At 39.1% G+C, this 20,400-nt stretch overlaps 2 protein-coding genes across 2 annotated transcripts in view; one reads left to right on the top strand and one right to left on the bottom strand.

Moving 5' to 3' along the window:
• The window catches only part of Exoc6 (exocyst complex component 6), a 139,374-nt gene that overhangs the window by 47,897 nt on the left and 71,077 nt on the right, over nt 1-20,400 (bottom strand). The window contains exon 18 of the mRNA XM_050158041.1: nt 17,016-17,195. Within this exon, the coding sequence (XP_050013998.1) occupies nt 17,016-17,195 (180 nt within the window). The remainder of the gene's footprint in view (nt 1-17,015; nt 17,196-20,400) is intronic.
• Nucleotides 18,681-20,400, top strand: part of LOC126511135 (uncharacterized) — a 3,437-nt gene continuing 1,717 nt past the window's right edge. The window contains exon 1 of the mRNA XM_050158069.1: nt 18,681-19,456. Within this exon, the coding sequence (XP_050014026.1) occupies nt 18,798-19,456 (659 nt within the window). The 5' untranslated portion in view covers nt 18,681-18,797. The remainder of the gene's footprint in view (nt 19,457-20,400) is intronic.

The raw sequence follows: 20,400 nt of genomic DNA, 5'->3' as shown, positions 1-20,400 counted from the left end.
AAAGCCAATGCAAACAATATATTTGACAGATACTGATGAATTGCCAAAAAAGGAATGCAACAAACAATAAAAAACCCAGCATGCTCAAAAGGCTCCACATCCAAGCGGAATTAGTCTGAGAGACATGCAGCTCTATTCTCCAAGCAGAATGATATCAATATGAATGGGAGGGGAATAAAAGCAGAAAAAAGAGAAATCAATGGCATGTCATTTAATTTCGGTGTAGTATGTTTGCAAACACTTCACAGAAACGTTATTTTGACTTATTAGAACACAACTACATTTTTAGCTTAATGTACTTCTCCATCAGTTTAGCTCTATGGCCTATTATATTGTTACATGACAAAGTACTAGCAACTAGTTTGAAAAAGCACACTAATATATTGTCCAAAAATTAATTAGCTCACTTTGTTAATAAACATTCTACACATTTTAAGTGGCATTATTTTAACATAGGTTCAGAGTCAAAAATAACAGTATAATAGTTCTAAGAGTCAAAAATGATGACATGATTATAAGCAATTCCATAAATCTGGTGGAATCAGGCAATGGAAATACAAAAGTAAGTTTGTTTTGTAGTTAAATAATATTTATTTATAACAGTAAAATCTTAATATTAAACTTCTTTTGATTAGGCATAATGGATACAGGCTTACTGTTCTCAAAGATAAAAGTTTTAAAGTACAAAGTACAAAATTTTATAAATTTTTTAAATTATCCCTTTTATACATTAAAATTTAAGTTAATGTTATCAAAGATTCAGATTGTTGAAATTTTTAAAAGCTTATATTTTATAAGATACACACTATTTTCTAGATATCCACTTTGATTTCAGAAAATAAAGAACAATTTTTAAATTTTATCTACTTATTTTACATAGAAAAATTTTAATGTCTTTATATTTTTGCACTCAAAAACATATTTGCAACTGATATTTCATGCCTAAGACTCTTTGCTATTTTAATAACCCAAATACACCTCCCTGAACACTATTATAACTGGTAACATTGACTCTCTGAATACTGTTTTAGCTAGTAACATTTGACTCTCTGAATACTGTTATAACTAGTAACAATGACTCCCTGAACACTATTATAACTAGTAACATTGACTCCCTGAACACTATTATAACCAGTAACATTGACTCCCTGAACACTGTTATAACTAGTAACATTGACTCCCTGAACACTGTTATAACTAGTAACATTGACTCCCTGAACACTATTATAACCAGTAACATTGACTCCCTGAACACTATTATAACTAGTAACATTGATTCTTACAATAATGCATCATCCTAAAACAAAAAATTTAAACACTTTTATAGTTGTCTTTTAAAAACTAGCTTTTAACGGACAAGAACATTATAGCAAAGCCAAAATAATCAACAGAGCAGTGTACATTTAATATATTTTAAGCAATCAAACATTTCCTGCCCTCATTTGAAAAATTACTTGCAACTTTACTAGCATTTTCTTTCTCTTTAACAACACAAAGTTCAATAAGTAAAAACACCTGTCAAACTCTTAAAAAGGTAACTATGCTTTTTTCACCCTGCTTTAACATTTTTTTTTTCTGAAAAACAACTTGCCAAGAGAGAAAACCCTTAGACAAACTTCTTATATTTCAAAGGGACTTGTAAAAGAGAATCTGCTGACATATTAGATCCTTTTTGCATTACCCCCAAAGCTTTTCTTCTAAGAACAATTGTGGCAAAGAGACATTTGGCTCCTAGGAAATTCCCACAGGGTCAACCACATGCATCCTTCCATGGCACCTTCACAGCGCTGCTTTCTGGACGTTCGTCTCAAAAGCAGCTTTCATCATTTGCTTGTGTGTCAGTCAATATGATTTATGGACTGCATTCACCAAAGTCAGAGCATATAGAATGAGAAATATGACTACAATCTGCTAATTTGTTTTGTATTGAGCCATTTAAGAGTCAAAGACCTGATGTCAGACTGAGGCCAGCAACACAATTAACTAGCTGGTGACAGATTCATCCATCCTCCCTGCCAGGCTATGCCAATCAAAGACAGCATGAGGCGACATTTAGTGAAATCAGTAAGAAAACTCATTCTCTAAGTAACCCATGTAAGAGGTTGATTGACACTTTCTGAATTTCATTTGTGGAACACAACCACTCTTTACCCAATAGATTCCTACTGCAAGCTGTGAAATGAAGCTTTCGGTGCCAATCACAGAACAATGAGCCACTAACCACCAACTTTAGTCGAAAGAAATCAAGAAAACACATCTGTTTGTGTGTCAAGCCACATTTCCAAAATAATTTACTATTGTAGACTAGGCTACAGATACTGTTTCTTTTGAAATATAAAATAACATGGCAACACAAATACAACACATCTTCTTAGATTATGACTCAAACTGTTTTGGTTTCAAAGTAATGTTTTCATAGGTCTAAGATCATAGTGGATGAAATATGGAAAACTTAACTAATTTGGCACTTTAAATTTTCATTTGAAGTTTGTATTTGTCTCACCATTCTCTTATTTCACATATCTAGTAAGAAAAATTTTTATTTCAACAGTAATTATTGGAAAGCATTTTTAAGGCTGCTTTCATTATCACAAATACATATGATGTAAAAATACCCTCTTGAAATCACAACCATTCTTCTATAATGACCTACTCTTCCTTAACAACCCCAGGACTCATTTTCCTTTTACACACACACACACACACACACACACACACACACACACACACACAATTTTGAAAAACAAACTATTTTTTTAACTTACATAAAAAATACACACAGAGAAATATACTGTACACCGTGTTATTCTTTATGTTAGCATCAGGTTTTGTTTTCAAAAGTTAGGAGAAAAAATAAAGAACAAAAGAGCAGTGAATTTGAATCCAACACTGCAAAGTGAACCTATCCATTCTGGCCTTGTTCTTTAAAGTCATTAAGTTCAAACAGCAAATTTCTATTATATACAAATGCAATATCTCTTAGTTTGATATAGAAACTTGAGTTATGAGACTGTAAACTAAGCTTTTTAGAAACAAAAAGAAAGGAAAAGGGTTTTGATGAATTGGGCAGTTTCTTAAAGAGCCACATTACATAATATTTTAAAATATATAGACCAAGAGAATCAGGTCTTTTATCAAATGAGAACTAAATATTAAAAGTAGAAATAAAGTTTTTAGTTTAAATATAAAGAGGTAATTAAAAAGAAAACAGTTTACTTCGATAACTCTGCAATTCTTCCTTCTGTTTGTACATCAAGAACCACTGACCCGACCTGATTGGGCAGTGCTGGCACACAGCTTTAATCCCAGCACTCTAGAGGCAGAGGCAGGGGGAACTCTGTGTGTTTGAGTTTGAGGCCAGCCTAGTATATAGAGCGAGTTCCAAGACAGCCAGAGCTACACAGAGAAACCCTGCCTTAAAAAAATAAAAAACCACTGACCTAAAGTTTTGCCACATGAAAGTGTATCTTTGCTCAACTGTAAAAAAAAGTTATTAAATGAAAAGGCTCTGAAAGAGTACAGAATATGGAAACCCCCTCAGGATGACATCACAATGCACAAAGTCCTTTTAAACCATCAAGATAGGTTTAGTGCATTTCCTAAATGAACACACTAAAATGTCTCAAATTCCCAATAATAAAGAATGGGTGAGTTATAAAGGTTTAAATATCGAGATAACTTTCTTTAGTATGTTTTAATAATGACTTTAATAGTACCTTGAAGACAGATTTTTGAGATTGTGCCAAAACACCCACAGTTTATCAAAATACACCCATCTCACACAGCCAGCACCCTCAATCCCTGCACAACTGTGTTTCTCTCATGCTCAGTTTCTGTCTCCATCTCCCTTCATCCCTGGAAGAACTGGCTACATCACCTACCCCAGTCCCCGGTCAACTACAAACTCTCATCTCTCTTCTTGGGCTTTCAAACCCTTTCTCACTGCAGCTCTAATGCTCACCATCCACAAGGACTTGAGACTACGGCATAAATTCTTGCTCTTGGAGGAGCATGTGAATAAAATAAACATGATTATCTGAAAACTGAACCAAATTTTCCCAAGGTGATTACCTGCAATACACACATTTCTATTTCCTTAAAACCTCCACACCCTAGTCATGGCTTATCTAACTTTGGCATTGCACATTTTTTAAACAGTCTTTTAAATGTGGACTTTAATGGCATTCTTTTCTTTTTGAACTTTCTGGAAGGCATCCCTGCTGCTGTCATGGCAGTACCAGAGAGAGAATGCAAAAAAGCATTAAGTAAATCTTGAAAGGTCAAGGTTTAGAAGACAATGGAGGGTGGTGGATGTATTTTGTTGTTGTTGTTCATTTACTTATTTTAGATAAGGTCACCTATAGCTTTGGTTGGCCTCAAACTATATATCCAAGGAAGGTCTGAACTCTTGATCTTCTACCTCCCAAGTGCTGTGATTACAAACATCTACCAGCCTGCCAAGCCTTAATAAGGAATTTAACTTGCTTAATTACTAAGGTCCTAACATTCTTATCCTTTGACAAATACTTAAAAAAAATCAAACAAACAAACAAAAACATCAACCAAACGAGTGAAGTTAAAGATTCACTTAATTTTTCCCAGTAGTTGACACTGAGTAGTATGACTGATTTAGGGAACTTAGGTTGAAAAAGTAAAACATACCAGAAACCATTATCAAAGCAGAAACTCACTGAGAACAGGGTCATTTCCACATTTCTTTGAGTCAGCATACAGCTCAGGGTTCCGGAAACATACAGCAATGAAAATTCAATATTCTACATTGATGCTATAATTTAAAATTCCCAAATAAGTTGCCAGAGTCACTAACAGGTTATATTGTAGATGTAACTCCCATATGATATTAATAAATTTGACAAATGTCAGTCCATGGTAACTTACTAATAGATGTGGTAGCTGGTATAGGCACAGTCATAACTGAAAATACAGTGCAAGCTGAGTGTGTTGGTGCATGACGATAATATCAGTACTTGGGAGGTAGAGGCAGGAAAATCTGGAGTTCAAGGCCATCCTCAGCTAGCTAACAAGTTCTAAGCTGGGCGACATAAAACCCTGTCTCAAAAAATAAAACAAAAAAAGACACACAGTTGTCATTCAAAGATTTCTATTTGGGGTTCAACCCTTCCTTCCTCCTCTCCATCAACTTTTCTTTCTTTTCTCTAAAGTCTTATCACCTGCCCTCCCACTCCTCTCACTTTGTTTTTGGTTTTTAAAATCAGGGTTTTACACAGCCCACATTAGCCTTGAATTCACTATGTAGCTGAGGATGACCCTGACCTTTTGATCCTCTTACGGCCACCTATGTTGGGGATTCAGGCATATACCACCATGCTCACTAAGTTTCAACGTTTTAAGAATTTACCGAGAGACTTCATTTGCTAAGGAATACACTTCAATGACATATTCTCTGAAATGGTACAATACGGAGAAAGTCACACAAGTGAATTATGTAGTCAGAGCCCCAACTTCTCCATAAACGATGTGACTCTGCTGCAATTGACACAAAGTGACTCCCAGTAAGGTCTATGGTTTTTTAATTACATTTTGCAGTATGGGGGGGGGGAGCCTTTAATCCCAGTATTGAAAAGAAAAAAAAAAGCCTTTAATCCTAGGGAGGCAGAAGCAGGTGATCTTTGAGTTCAAGCCTGGTCTAGAGAGTGAGTTCCAGGATAGCCGGGACTACACAGAGAAACCCTGTCTGAGGATGGGGGGGAGCAACTTATATTGCATAACAGTATCCTCAAATTGAGGATTCTCAAAGTCCTGGCATCTGCTTATTCCAGATGACAAGAGCTTTCCAGACAGATAACATCACTAGTCTAAGCCCTAGATTAGGGGAACAGTGCTAATGTGGATACTAACTACCAGTTACTTGCAGCTGAGCAAATCTGACTATCGAAGATTGGGTATTACAAGAATAAATGAGGGCTAGAGAGGCACTCATGTGGGGCACAGACATACATGCAGGTAAAAACACACACGCATAAACAAATAAATAAGTAGACTGTATTAAAAGAAGAGTGAATATGTTTTAAAACAACAACAACAAAAACATGAAGAAAGCTGGGCCTGGTGGCACAGGCCTAGAATCCTTGCTATTCAGAGGCTGAATAGGAGGATCAAGGCCTGCTTGGGCAAGATGGCAAGACTATGCCTCAAAATAGAATATCAATAGCAGAGCATTTCTCTAGCACAGGCAATGCCCTAAGTTCAACCACTGATAAACAAACACACACATTCTATTACACATACATATGTGCATGCACACCCAAGTCAAGTAGAGTGATCAAGATAATTTACTCTTATTCCCCCTAGGAACAGTCTTCAGAATGATATGGAACAATGTTCTGAATGAGTACTAAGTCCTTACAGGTTTCCAGTAGATCCTCTAATTGCTCCTTTTTTTGCTTCCAAAGAATCAACAGAAGCATTTATCCTTAATACTACTGTCTATGACATTGATATCCATAAAAGTAGGGACTACAACTATATAACAATTTCCCTACACCACCTCAGGTTTCCTGGACAACAAAAGGAAGTGACTGTGGTGGTTTGAATTGTACTGGGCCTCAAAGACTCATATGTTTGAATGTTTGGCCCATAGGGAGTGGCACTAATAGGAGGCATGGCCTTGTTGGAGTAGATGTGGCCTTGGTGAAGGAAATGTGTCCTTGTAGAGGTCTTACGTGGTCATGTTATGCATGCTCACAGTCTCCTTCTGCTGCCCATGGATCAAGATGTAGAACTCTCAGCTTTTTCTCCAGCACGATATCTGCCTATATGCCACTATACTCCCTCCAATGATAATAATGGACTGAACCTCTGAAACAGTAAGTTACCTCATTTAAATATTTTCCTTTATAAGAGTTGCCATGGTCACGATGTCTCTTCACAGCAATAAAACCCTAACTAAAACAGTGACTAAAAGAGTGACCCCATGGTCTAAACTTGTGATTTGTTTTATGCTTTATTTGTTCCAAGCTAGTGTGGAACTCAATTGTATGTGTACGTGTGTGCGTGCATGTGTGTCTGTGATAACCCTGGTTGTCCTGTCTTTACCTCCCAATTGTTGAGACTGTATGCATATCTCACTCCCAGCCAAAAAGCTTTTTTTATTTCTTATTTTGGCACTGATTAAATGCATGTCCCTACAGAAGGCAGAGAGGGCAAGAGTAGATACTGCAAGTTCAAGGCCAGTCTGTGCTACACAGCAACATCCTATCTCACAAAGCTAAACTAAAACTACTTTGCTACAGAGTACTAAAGTATCTCTAGTACACGTGCACATTGGTCCACAAACTGAATCTGTTCTAATGACATCCACATGCATTCCTCTCCCTGGTAACTTACAGCCAGGCCTTGAGACCTGTCCTAATCCATTGGCTTCCTACAAAACTCCCATGGTTATTTAATTCTAAGAGCCTTTCCATTATTGCTATTACTTCTTCTAATAAAGTCCTGGCCAGGAGCAATTCAGAATAGTACTTTCTACAATGTTTAACACTGGGAGAGAACTTGAGAATGCTGTTACATTCACTTAGAACTAAAACGTCTTTTCAAGATTAGCCAGCATTTAGTTAACTGAGACATCAACAACAAATGCACACCAAGTTCACGGTCTCAATGTGAATCCTCAATGGGCAAAATTTTGCTGGTATGTTATATGCATCTTCAAGAAATAAAAATTATGAAAAACTTATAGAAACAGAATATTTCTGGAATACATGAAAAAAATTGCTGAATGTAAAAGTATTCTTTTCAAGCAAAACAAATAAGAAAAAAATCTCTCAGAACATATTTTCGCAAAAGAGGTCCAGCATTATCGAGGCAGGCATGAGAAATTAAAGGACCCACCGGCTCTGAGAAACAGAATACCTTTCGCATATTGAGAAAGTAATGAAGATGCACAGGATTTGGGATGGAAACAGTTTCATGTCCATCATGTACCATCCATGAACTTCAGCAAACAATGGAAATGATCGAACAACAAAATAAGCCCCTCAGAGATAGTAGCTCAAGGGGCAGATTGTAGCCATGAACAGAAGGCCAGCTTACCATTCCCGAAAATACTGAAATAGCTACATGATCTTAGTGTGCTTAGAACTTGTTATGTGTCTTCCAGGGATGGCACGCAGACACTCAAAATGGTCCACGTTTGACATCCACTGTAGGCTTTTCTGCAATACAGTCTCTAACAAAACTAGGTGGTCTCCAACTCCTGATAATAGGACTGTCTACCTTTATACCAAGAAGATTGGGAAAGCACCAAAATTCGCATGTGGTGTGTGCCCAGGTAGACTTTGAGGGGCTCGTGCTCTAAGACCTAAGTCTAAACGAGACTGTCTAAAACAAAGAGGCAGTCATCAGGCCTAGGGTGGAGCCATGTGTACTAAGTGTGTCTGTGACAGGATAGGTGTGCTTCCCTCCTGAGGAGCAGAAAATCATTGAAAAGTGAAAGCGTTGAAGGCACAAACACAGTCAGAAAGATAAATAAATTTGAAGAATTTACATAATAAAACTCAAGGCACATTCTTAGAAAAGACTTTGTTATACTCGTGGGGTTTTGCATGTTTGGGCAATTAAATGCTTTAAATACCAACACACAGGCCATCATGTTCTTCACATAAAGGAAAATGCATTCAGTATGTGCAGTTTTGAAAGGCATTTTCTGTTTAGGTATGTTCTCTTGACATAGGGTCTCACTCTAGTCATGGCTGACCTGCAGAAAGAACTTAATGTAATCCCTGTTTTCATTATTTCTCTTACAGTTACTTAAAAAATGATTACCAAGTACTCTGTATTATACTACAGAAAATACAAAGACGAGTAGATACATTTCCTATAAGGGGACAAAATTCTAATGAGAGAAGGCGGAATCCAGAGACAGCATACATAGAAGGCAAAATACGAAAAGAAAGGGTAGAAGGGGAAAGTAACCTCATGTAGTGTGATCAGCAAAAGCTGTGTGAAAGAGGCCGCATCACAGAGAACTCTGGAAGAAGATCCAAGCATTTTATAGCTATAAATGAAGCTAAAATAGACAGATTCAGGACACAATAAATATGCCAGTTTGGATAAAGCACAAGTTGAGTAATGTATTCAGAAATGTATCAAGAAAGGCTATTTTTACTAGCCCATGGAATTTTTATTTATTTTAGCACAATTAAAAACTCTTAAGTTTTGAACGGAAAGTAAGATTAGGTCATGCTTTAGAAAACACAACCTGCACTTGTGGGATACACAAACAGAAGTAAGGTAAGAGAGCTGGTGCAGACCAATCAGAAGACAGGGACAATAGAAAAGGGAGAATACATGATAGAAACATTTAAATTTTACATGTTAAATTAGGTTGACCCCATAAGAAGAAATTTCAGTATCTAATCATGTATTAGCTCTTATTCTGGCTGTTAAGGACACACAACTAGAGACAGAAAAAACAAATACAGTCAAAGTAAACAAAAACTTCAATAAAGCCATTTTTTAAAAGTAGGGGTTAAGGTGATTCAGAAGAACAGTCCTGGGCTGGAATGAGAAAGAAATATTTACACTGGGTCATGATCACATGGCTCAGGTAAGTTGTGTTGTATAACATTTTTCTTCAAGATTAAAACATTTCATCTTGCAGACAAGCTCTTTAGACAGGAAGTACATAATTCAAAATAGCTTCAGGAAGTTCCTGAAACTGATCAGATTCACTAGGCCCCTCCCTGCAAGAGCAGACAGGCCAAGCTGTTGAAAGTCACTCCCAAACAAATCAAGGAGCAAAGAAGTCACTGAGACCAGGTCACCTGCCTAGAAGAAGCAAAAACCAGCCAAGCAGCCTAGAGTCACTTAGAAGAGAGACACTCTCTAACTTGTTGAGCTGCCTGCAGTTTGTGCAATGTGCTCCAGAACCCCAGCTTTTGTGAGCTGTCACCCATGATGGGGTGGGACTTGGTGGTACATGATGGAGGAAGGACATTGGTTAATTATAATAAAGAAACTGCCTCGGCCCTCATAGGACAGAAAATTAGGTAGGCAGAGTAGACAGAAGAGAATTCTGGGAGAAAGAAGCTTAGTGAAGGAGTCGCCATGATTCTCCCACTCCAGACAGACGCAGGTTAAGATCCTCCCTGGCAAGCCAGCTCGTGGGCTACACAGAATATTAGAAATGGATTAGAACAATATGTAAGAGCTAGCCAATAAGAAGCTGGAACTAGCCGGGCCAGGCAGTGTTTGAAAGAATACAGTTTCCGTGTAATTATTTCTGGGCATAAGCTAGCCATGCATGCGGGCGGCCGGGTGCCAGGGACGCAGCCCTGCCGCTCCTATTACAACAGGTACAGCTGTCTTTGAGTCATTTATAACTCTTTACCCATGTTCCTATAAGTCCTATAAGTAACCCCACTGTTGAACTCTGGTGGTATCCTGTGATGGTTAACATTATATTGATGGCTAACTTTATGTTTAAAAGTTTAAAATCTCTGTGCTTAAGAAAATAAAGGAATATTACACCGCCAGAGGCTAAGGGCTATTAAGGGTTAATTTCTTACTGCTATCTGCCTCTGTAGACAAAAGTTTAATTGCATGAGAGAACCTACTGCTTGCACTTAAACAGAATGTAACTTTGTGTTTTTTGCCTTTGTAAACCCCTGACTGAGATGGCTGGGTGCTATGTTCAGGAATTCTGAGTCTTGGATAGGCCTGGCACCAATACATGAATAAAACCTCTTCTTTGTTAAAATGTATTCATGGTCATGTTGGTGAAATCTTTGAACAGTCCAGACCCACAACAATCCATACTTTGGTCTGTGTGGTTCCCTATCTGTGGTGAGGAGATGCTGCTGTGTGTTACATCTCCCCAGGAAATGCTCTTTGTCACATAATACATGTGATGTAGGTGGGTCTGTTTTGTGTCGATTTCATTGGTTAAATAAAGAAACTGCCTTGGCCCTTTGATAGGACAGAAAATTAGGTAGGTAGAGTAAACAGAACAGAATGCTGCGAAGAAGGGAAGTTAGTCAGATGCCATGCCTCTCCTCTCAGGGGCAGATGCTATGGAGCCAGCCACCAGGTCAGACATGCTGAATCTTTCCCAGTAAGCCACCACCTCATGGTGCTACACAGATTATTAGAAATGGTTAATCAAGATGTGAAAGTTAGCCAGTAAGAGGCTAGAGCTAATGGGCCAAACAATGTTTAAATGCATACAATTTGTGTGTTGTTATTTTGGGTGTAAAGCTAGCTGTGCAGAAGCCAGGCAGGACAAAAAACAGGCCTGCTCACCTCATCTCTACATACATGGACTCATGAATCAAAGAGACTCATGAACAGCGTGGACTCATGGATCACATAGATGCATGAATAGCATGGGCTCATGAACTGCTCTGACTTTGTACTTAGCTAATTCCCCCAAGTGTACTATGGTATACTGTCATAGAAAAAGAACATTCGGGAGAAGTATAAAGTCTTAAAAGGAGATGGTGCTAACAACTAATACTTTCTGAGCATCAGTTAAATGCCAGGCATTCTTCTAAACATCTTGTGCATCCTATTTCATTCAGTCCTCACAAGAGAACCATGTCAGGCATACTCTCATTAGCATCACTTTATGGGGGAAAGACCTCAGAGAAGTTCCCAAAGCATCGCCATACCCGTAGATATTTCCTATTGCCTTTCGTAATAAATTCCAGAAAATCTTGTCTTACCAAAACAGCTAACATTACCTTCAAACTTATGTTTCCACAGTCTACAAATATATTAAGGGCAATGTCAAAATAAAGTAAATCTTATTTTTCTAACCTGCGGGAAGTTCATCATTTTCTAATTTACATGCTAACTTTAGCCTGGATCTACTTACTGACAAGACTGCATAATCATTGGTGTTTGTCTTAGTCTGAGAAGGAAGTAAGGAGGCAATCAAATGAAAAGGGGAAATGTATTCTAATTACAACAGAATAAACAGTGAAAGCAGCAAAACTACACAATAAAACAAGACGAGTCTATGTGCTGCTGCTATATCAAAAAGGCATTAGCTACCACAGGCATGTGATGGTCATTTCATTTTGAAGATTTGTAGGTGAGTTCTTACATACACATTAATCAGATAAGTTTTTCTCCAAACATCTGAACACTTAATGAAGCTGAACTGTCATCATTAACATAATGAGCTTCAGCAGTTACTAAATGTATGTTAAACTGGCAAATTTAACAAATTCTTTGCTCTAGAGCGGTGGCTCTCAAACTTTAATTAACAATAATAATATTAAGAATTAAGTAATAAGTTAAAAATTCAGAGTTTGAACTACAGAAATTATGTTAGGTCTACAACATGCACTGAACCTGAACATTTAGCAAGTAGCATTTTCCACAGATGATTATCATTCAAAAAGAAATAAAATGTCTATTTCTTCCTAAGTAACAACATTATGGAGAACACAAAGTTCTAAGGGTGCTCTGAAAGGGCAAATCACTATGTTCCAACATAATTCATGTAGCTTAAACTAAATTCTTTAAAGAATGAAGGCTTGCATCTTATAGCTAATTAAATATATTTTGTTCCCTAAGAAGTGAATAGTAAGCCAAAGTAAAAACCAAATTACTGGTCACAATTTAACTGCATATAAGCCTCTGCTGGCTTCTTCTTTTAAAATATCAATGATTAACAAAATATCAATTTCTTAAGTTAAAGAATTGAATTAAAACACTGCTTATTTTTTAAATTACCTTCTTTATTTTTCTTACTTTATTTTGGAGATAAGAGTTTATGTGACATAGTAATCAGATAAATTTTCTACAGTTTATTATCCTCCTGAGAGCTACAGACATGTACCATCCATTACATTTTAAGAATTAAAAACGTTGCAGAGGAAGGTACTAACTTAGAAGCGTGGGTCAAGCTTTGTTAGCACAGCTGAGCTCAGAGCCTGCTCATTAGTGGAAGTTGGGCTTCTAGTAGAGATGAGACCGGACATCAAATACACAAATGTAAACTTGGGAAAACCCAGCCACCTAAGCTAACGAAGCTTGTACTTAGCGAGCTGACAACTGCTGGCTACGAAATTCATTCTTCAAGCAGACTGGGCTGGACTCTAGATAGCCACTAAGTCCTTCCTAGATTTAACTTTCAGTAACTTTTCTGATTAATTATGCCATCATACTTACTTACTTAACTGTTTTCCATAATCTTTAAAGTATATATAGATATAATGAGAAATATATATGTCACAGAATCAAGGCAAAATGCAGTGAAAACTTCAGCAACTTTGTTAAGAAAAGTCAGTCACCAGCAAGACAATCCTATCAATCATCGGAGCTGTGCTCCTTTCATCACTGCTCATATTATACTACTTTTATAGGATCTGGGGGGGGGGGGGGTTCAAGACAGGGTTTCTCTATGTAGGTCTGGCTGTCCTGGAACTTGCTTTTTAGAACAGGCTGGCTTCAAACTCACAGAGATCCACGTGCCTCTGCCTCCTGAGTGCTGGGATTAAAGGCATGAGCCACCACAGCCGGCTATGAATTATATTCAGTGAAGCACACAAATACTGCATAAACAGTCCACATTTAAAAATTAACCAGCTTGGTATTGGCATAAAAACAGAGAAGTCGACCAATGGAATCGAATAGAAGACCCTGACTTTAACCCACAAACCTATGAACACCTGATTTTCGATAAAGGAGCTAAAAGTATACAATGGAAAAAAGAGAGCATCTTCAACAAATTGTGCTGGCAAAACTGGATGTCAATCTGTAGAAGAATGAAAATAGACCCATATCTATCACCATGCACAAAACTCAAGTCCAAGTGGATTAAAGACCTCAATATCAATCCAAACACACTGAACCTGATTGAAGAGAAAGTGGGAAGTACTCTACAACACGTGGGCACAGGAGACCACTTCCTACGTATAACCCCAGCAGCAAAAATTAACATTAATAAGAAAGGTTGTAAATACATATTCTTGCATTTTTAATATAATTCTTTCTGGTCACATAAAAGGAAATATAATATAAAGCCAATGGTTCTACTCTTGATTTTAAAGTTCCCTCTACAGTTTACAGTCAAGAGAACAGGTGTAACTCACAAAAACTGAACCAACAAAGGAAAACAAAGTCCCGAGTCTGCTTTCCAGCACCCACATGGAGAGTCAGAACTACTTGTAACTCTAGTTCTAGGGACTTGTACACTCTTTGCTGGTCTCTGCCTGCATTGAACACATGTGATGCACTTACATACATGTAGGCAAAACACTCATGCACATAAAAAATCAATATGGTAGATAACATGTTTTGCATCCAAATATAGAAGCAAAATAGAAAGTACTGAATTAGCTTTTAAAATGATAAATTATTCAAAAACAGAGAAAGCCACTGTCCATTGCATACTGCCAGAGAAGCACAGAGCAGTTGGAAGCCAGCTGTACAGGCACAGAGAAGGCAAATATGAGAGCGATGGACATGAGAGTGGAGAACAGGGAAAATAAGCTGGAGAACAACTTGAGGACAGCTGAAGCTGTAGATATAGGGAGGAGAAAGGAAGCAGAAAGTAAAAAGAGGGAAAGGGTAAAGAGAAGAAAGGCAGGGCAGAGCAGGGCAGGGGATGAGAGGGAGGATAGTAGGTATAAGAAACAGAGAAGGCAGGAGGTAATTTTGTGGAATCAGTGGAAAATGAAAATATGTAGTCCTTTATTCAAAAATGTATGAACTTGAAGCTAAAAACAGCAGAATATCAAATCCTATTCAGAAGTCTCCGATGTGGGGAAAACTACAACTGCACAGGTCACATGCTGAAGAAAGTGGCTCCAGGGGCTGAAGAGATGGCCCAGTGGTTAAGATCACTAGCTGCTCTTACAGAGAACTCATGTTTGGTTCCTAGCTCCCACAGCAGCCAGCTTACAACCAGTTACAGCCTCTAACTCCAGCTCCAGGAGATCAAATGCTCTCTTCTGTCCTCTATGGGCACCCACACACATACACACAAATGTACACACATAACACCTAAATAAAAAAATAACAAATCTTTAAAAAAGAAATCAGTCCTGAAAACATAACCTCATGACTAGCTCCATTCCTGTTTGTTCTAAGGAGAAGAGCCCTAAGCAAAATGCTAAACAAACAAAAAAGTATATATAAATAATCCAGTCAGACTCCTACTCAGGGGAAAAGGTTTAGCAAATCCATGTATGTAAACACGCACACATGTGCACACACACAGTATTTATATATAACAGTAAAGTAAAGTCATGTCAATTCAGCAACTGTTTCTTGCTAAAAAAAAAAAAATAGAAACTATGGGATTTTCACAGCATGGGGGAACAGCTTCCTCCATGAAGTCTGTGAATAAGAAGATTTAAGGAACACAAGGAACATTCTATATTCCAAAGACAGACACAGAAGAGCATCAGAAATCATGAAAGGGGAGGCAGAGGAGCTGAAAAGAATGAAAAACACAAAGGTTATGCAAAGAAAAGTAGGTAACAGGCTGTAGTTCCAACCCTGGCTCTCTGGATATGAGGACCCAAAGCCAAAAGCACAAGGTAAGCCAGGCAGTTCAGGGAAGACAAGCAGTCCTGGAAACAGGACATGCCTACAGTTGCCATGTACGTTGAACCCAATAGTCAGATGAGTAGATGGGGAAATTTGGTGTGACAGTGATAGCTCGGCAGGGGAAGAATTCATTTTTGTCACTGTGATGGTGTGAAAGAAAGTGACCCCCAAAGGGGGTGGCACTATTAGAAGGTGTGGCCCTGTTGGAAGAAGTGTATCACTATGGGGGCAGGCTTTGACGGCTCTTTGGCTCAAGCTTCCCTCAGTGTGGCAGTCAGTTGACTTCCTGTTGCCTTGCAAGATACAGCACTCTCAGCTATTTCTCTAGCACCACATCTGCCTGCACAGCACCATGCTCCCCGTCATGTTCAGACTAAACCTCTGCAACTGCAAGGGAGTCATCCCAATTAAATGCCTTCTTTGTAAGTGTTGTCCTATTCATGGTGTCCCTTCACGGCAATTAAAAACCCTCAAAGGGGGCATTGTTTGAGCTAGATAAAGGCAGGATAAGTATGTTTTAAATACACGATATATGTATAACTATGTCATAATGAAACCCATTATTTTATAGAATGAAAATAATTTAAAGGTTTTCTTCCTGAATATTTTCTTTAAACTATTCTATTTATTTACAACAAAAAAGCAATTGATATTGGAAACACTGGGGTTGCTTTCTCATTTCAAACAAAGGAAATAGCTAGTAGTATTTCTTTAGGTTCTACATAAATATTTTATTTTTAAATTCAGCTATATCTTTTTTTTAAATATTTATTTATTATGTATACAATATTCTGCCTGTGTGTATGCCTGCAGGCCAGAAGAGGGCACCAGACCCCATTACAGATGGTTGTGAGCCACCATGTGGTTGCTGGGAATTGAACTCAGGACCTTTGGAAGAGCAGGCAATGCTCTTAACCTCTGAGCCATCTCTCCAGCCCAATTCAGCTATATCTTATGCAACAGGATGTGCTGGTTAGTTTTCTGTCAACTTGACACAAGCTAGAGTCATCTGGGATGAATGAATGGATAGATAGGTAGATAGGTAGATAGGTAGATAGGTAGATAGATAGATAGATAGATAGATAGATAGATAGATAGATAGATAGATAGATAGATCGGCAGTTTAAAATATCTAATATTTTCTTGTACTCTGTAAGCTAGAAAAAAACTATTGATTATACTGACTTTCATACAAACTCCTATTAAAGATAATTTCTATTTAAATCTATACTGTTGATTTCACAGGTTTGTTTTGCTTTTAACAGGAAGCTACAGTTATTTCAACTAAAAAGTACAATAAATTAAAACCTCAGACAACTTCAGCTAGATTCTTTATTAAGTGATTTATAATAATAGAAAAATAAATGCACAAACTAAAAGGTTGCTTTAAACAGGAAAGCACGCAATATTAAATCCTAAGATGGATTTTAGAAAGCAAACTTACAATATCAGAAATGGTTTATACTTACAGGCAAATGAGTAAACACTTGAAAGATGCTTCTCAAAAAATTAATAAGATCCATTAAATAACCACTTGCTCTTCCATCCGACTCAGCCATTGTCCAGTCATAATCAGCCAGTTGAACAAATTCATCAATTTTTTGATTGAGTTTGGTATATATTTCCCCTTCTGCTGCATGTCGAGCATCCTGAAACAAAAGACAGCAGTAAGAAACAGTTACAGAAGCAAGTAAATTTTTAAATTTTAAGTGTTTTGTTTTATACAGTAAAGGTGTTTTCTGACACCTCAAAGCTGATCTGAATGGTGTCATGTTAGCTTTCCTTCCCAATTCTACTGTCAACTTTTGGTCTTAAGAGGCCTGTCTTGGTTTCCTTCCCTACTGCTGTGATGAAACACCCTGAAAAACCAACTTAAGGGAGACCCTGTTTATTCCATTCATCTCACACAGATGCCAGCTGCTGCTCAGTAACCTTTCTTTACTTATAGAAATCCCAGACCCCAGCCAGAAGAAGGTGCTACTCACAGTGCCTTCCCCCCTTCCTCAATTAACAAACAAGATAGTCCCCTACAAGCATGTCCAGTGGCTCATCTCCTGGATGATTCTAGATTCGTTCAGCTGACAATACTAACCATCACGTATGAACCCCTGACTTGTTCTCCTAACAGCCTATAAGAACGGCCCTTAGGAAGAACAGAAGCCAGAAAACAGAGATTGTTGATGATGCAGACACCACACAGAGTCACTAAGGGAAAGTAAGTTGGATATCACAGAGAAAATAGAAGATAGTTGTCTTCTCAGATGGCTGGTTTCAGAATCTTCCTCCCATTACAAACAATAAATTAAGGTCCCTTATAAAATGGTATAGCATTCACTTATAATTTAAGTTGTAAGACTTTAAGACAATCCTGAAGCCATTTTTGACGATTCTGAATCCTCTCAGCCTCTGTGCCATAGTGCTTCCCCTCCTCCCCTGGGAACCAAGGACCTAACAGCTACACTCGCACGTACTCAGTTCCTGAACAATTACCCATATACGTGTGCTTTGGTTCAGTCCCCTGGGAAACGGGGTCAAAATGACCTCTCACCTCATCTGATCTGGCAACAGCTCTCCAGTCAATTATTGATAATAGCCCTTTCAAATAAGCCAATCAGAATAGTCAAAGAACAATCCCCCTGCTTCTGTTGCCCCTTTAAAAGTAGACTGTACCAGCTATTCGAGGTCCCTCGGCTTCCCGAATGCTGGGGGACCCTATCATGACAGAATTAATAAAATCCTCATGCTTTTGCATTGGCTGTGGTGTGTGAGATGGTCTCTGGGGGCGACTCCTTCTCGGTGTTTGGACGCTAGAGTCCAACATTTGGTTCCCTGACCGGGAATCAAGTCACTCCCAGACACACTCTAGACCCAGTTAGAGGTATAAAGAAACAAGCTCATTTTTATGTCTGTCTGTTTGTCCGTTTCTGTGTAATTGTGAATTAGTAATCTGAGAATTGTACCTGCGCAGGGCTAAAATTTGAAGGGGACCAGGCAGTAGGACAGATGTGTCCGGGAACACTCCCTGGCCCAGCCGTGGAGGACGCTTCACTGGCAATTTGTGAAACTAGGAGCGACTAGGTCATCTTAGTTTCTAGGGAGTGTGGCCCTTATCGCCCACTCCCTTCCAAGTTCATATCGGTTTGTTGCGGCGCGGCTTCTGATTTTGAGTCCATGTCTGTCTTTTTGTTCTTGTGTATTTTCAGTTCTACACCAGAGTGGTGGTGAGAGCACCAGCTTCTGGTTTTGAGTTTATGTCTGTCTCTTTGTATTTTTTGTTTTTGTATGTCGGTTTATCTTTGTTAAAATCCACCTGCAGGAATTCAGAACCTGGCACCGGCCCCCTGGCCATCATAAGTTTCCCTGATTCCAAAAGCAGCCCCATTGCTGGAGGAGATGGTGGCTGCCCCTCCCCAAGCCCTTTGTCTTCTCTCTTTCCTGTACAGGAGCAAAAGAAACCCAGAATCCAGGCACCTCCTGTTCTTCCTGATATCCAGCCGAGCATGACAGACTTCTCCCTCCTCCTCCCCTTGAGGAAGCACTTCGTTCCTGAGGAGCCCCGCTGGTCGGGCCCTAGCCCTGAAAACTTCAGTACTCAGAATCTATGCTGGGACAGGGGAAGGATGAGAATGACTTCCCAAGCATTTCCCCTTCGCTCAGTAGCAGGCCAATTACAATACTGCCTTTTTCTGCCTCTAATCTTTACTTACAACCCTTCCTTTTCTCGGGACCCTCAGGCCGTGACCAGGCTTATAGAATCTGTTCTGGTTATTCATCAGCCCACTTGGGATGATTGCCAGCAGCTCTTACAGGTGCTCCTAACTACAGAGAAAAAAAGAATGTCCCAGGAGCTGACAGCAGGCCAACCCAATCACCAGACAAGAAAGAGGATGGGACTTCAATACTCCAGCTGGTAGGGAGCAGCTCCATCTTTATTGCCAGAATCCAGTTGGCAGGTCTAAAAAAAAGGAGGGGGGTTGCAAAGCACCCCACTAATTTGCTAATTTGGCTAAGGTAAGAGCAATAGTACAAAGGTCTGATAGTACTCCTACAGGATTTTTAGAAAGACTATTAGAGCGGTACAGGATGTAAACTCATTTTAATCCCATGGCAGCAGATCGCCAAGCCAATGTAATGATGTCTTTTATGGGCCAGTCAGCATCAGACATTCGTAACAAGTTGCAGAGAATGGAGGGACGGCAGAGATGCTCCCTCCAGGACTTAGCAAAAAAAAAATTAGACAGAGGCAACAGAAGACGACAGCTGCAGAGACTGTGCACCTCAGACAGAGCATTTGGCCCTGAGTGGCCCTACAGGACTTTGGGCTCGAGACACTTCCCAAAGCAGCTGCTGGGCAGAAGCAGGTCAGAGAACGGCGCCAAGCATAGCCGGCTACTGAAGCGGCACTCTGCCCACCTGAGAGGCCAACGCAGCAGCCACAGTGATAGTACTGAAATTCCCCCCCCTTGCTTATGCTGTGCACCCAGGTGTTCGATTCTGGGGTGTACAAAGAAAAAAGGGAGGGATTCCCCCTCGCTATGTCTAAAGCATTTGACTATGGACACAAGGATGGTTGGTTATTCCTGAATGTCCCATACTTTTATTAAAAAAAGACCTGTTGGAGACTTTGATTTCCCCTACTGTTCTCCAGGACTGTAAAGAAAAGCAGGCTGCTCTCTGCCTTTGCCATGTTCACCTTGCTGAGGAAGGCTTTGCAGCCACTGCCGGCTGAATCCTCCCAGCTGCCTTGGTCACAGCCCAAGCCTGGGAACTCTGCTTACAGCCACCTGCCCCCGCAGGTAGCAACTGACTGAAGCGAGGAGGGGCCCGGGAGGTTCCGGAGCCCAATTCCAAACA

Source organism: Alexandromys fortis, unplaced genomic scaffold, assembly GCF_014885135.2.
Source record: "Alexandromys fortis isolate MF-2015 unplaced genomic scaffold, M_Fortis_MF-2015_v1.1 scaffold_10, whole genome shotgun sequence".
Classification (NCBI taxonomy): Eukaryota; Metazoa; Chordata; class Mammalia; order Rodentia; family Cricetidae; genus Alexandromys; species Alexandromys fortis.
The sequence above is the reverse complement of the archived record's forward strand: the minus strand, read 5'-3'. Positions and strand labels throughout refer to the sequence as shown.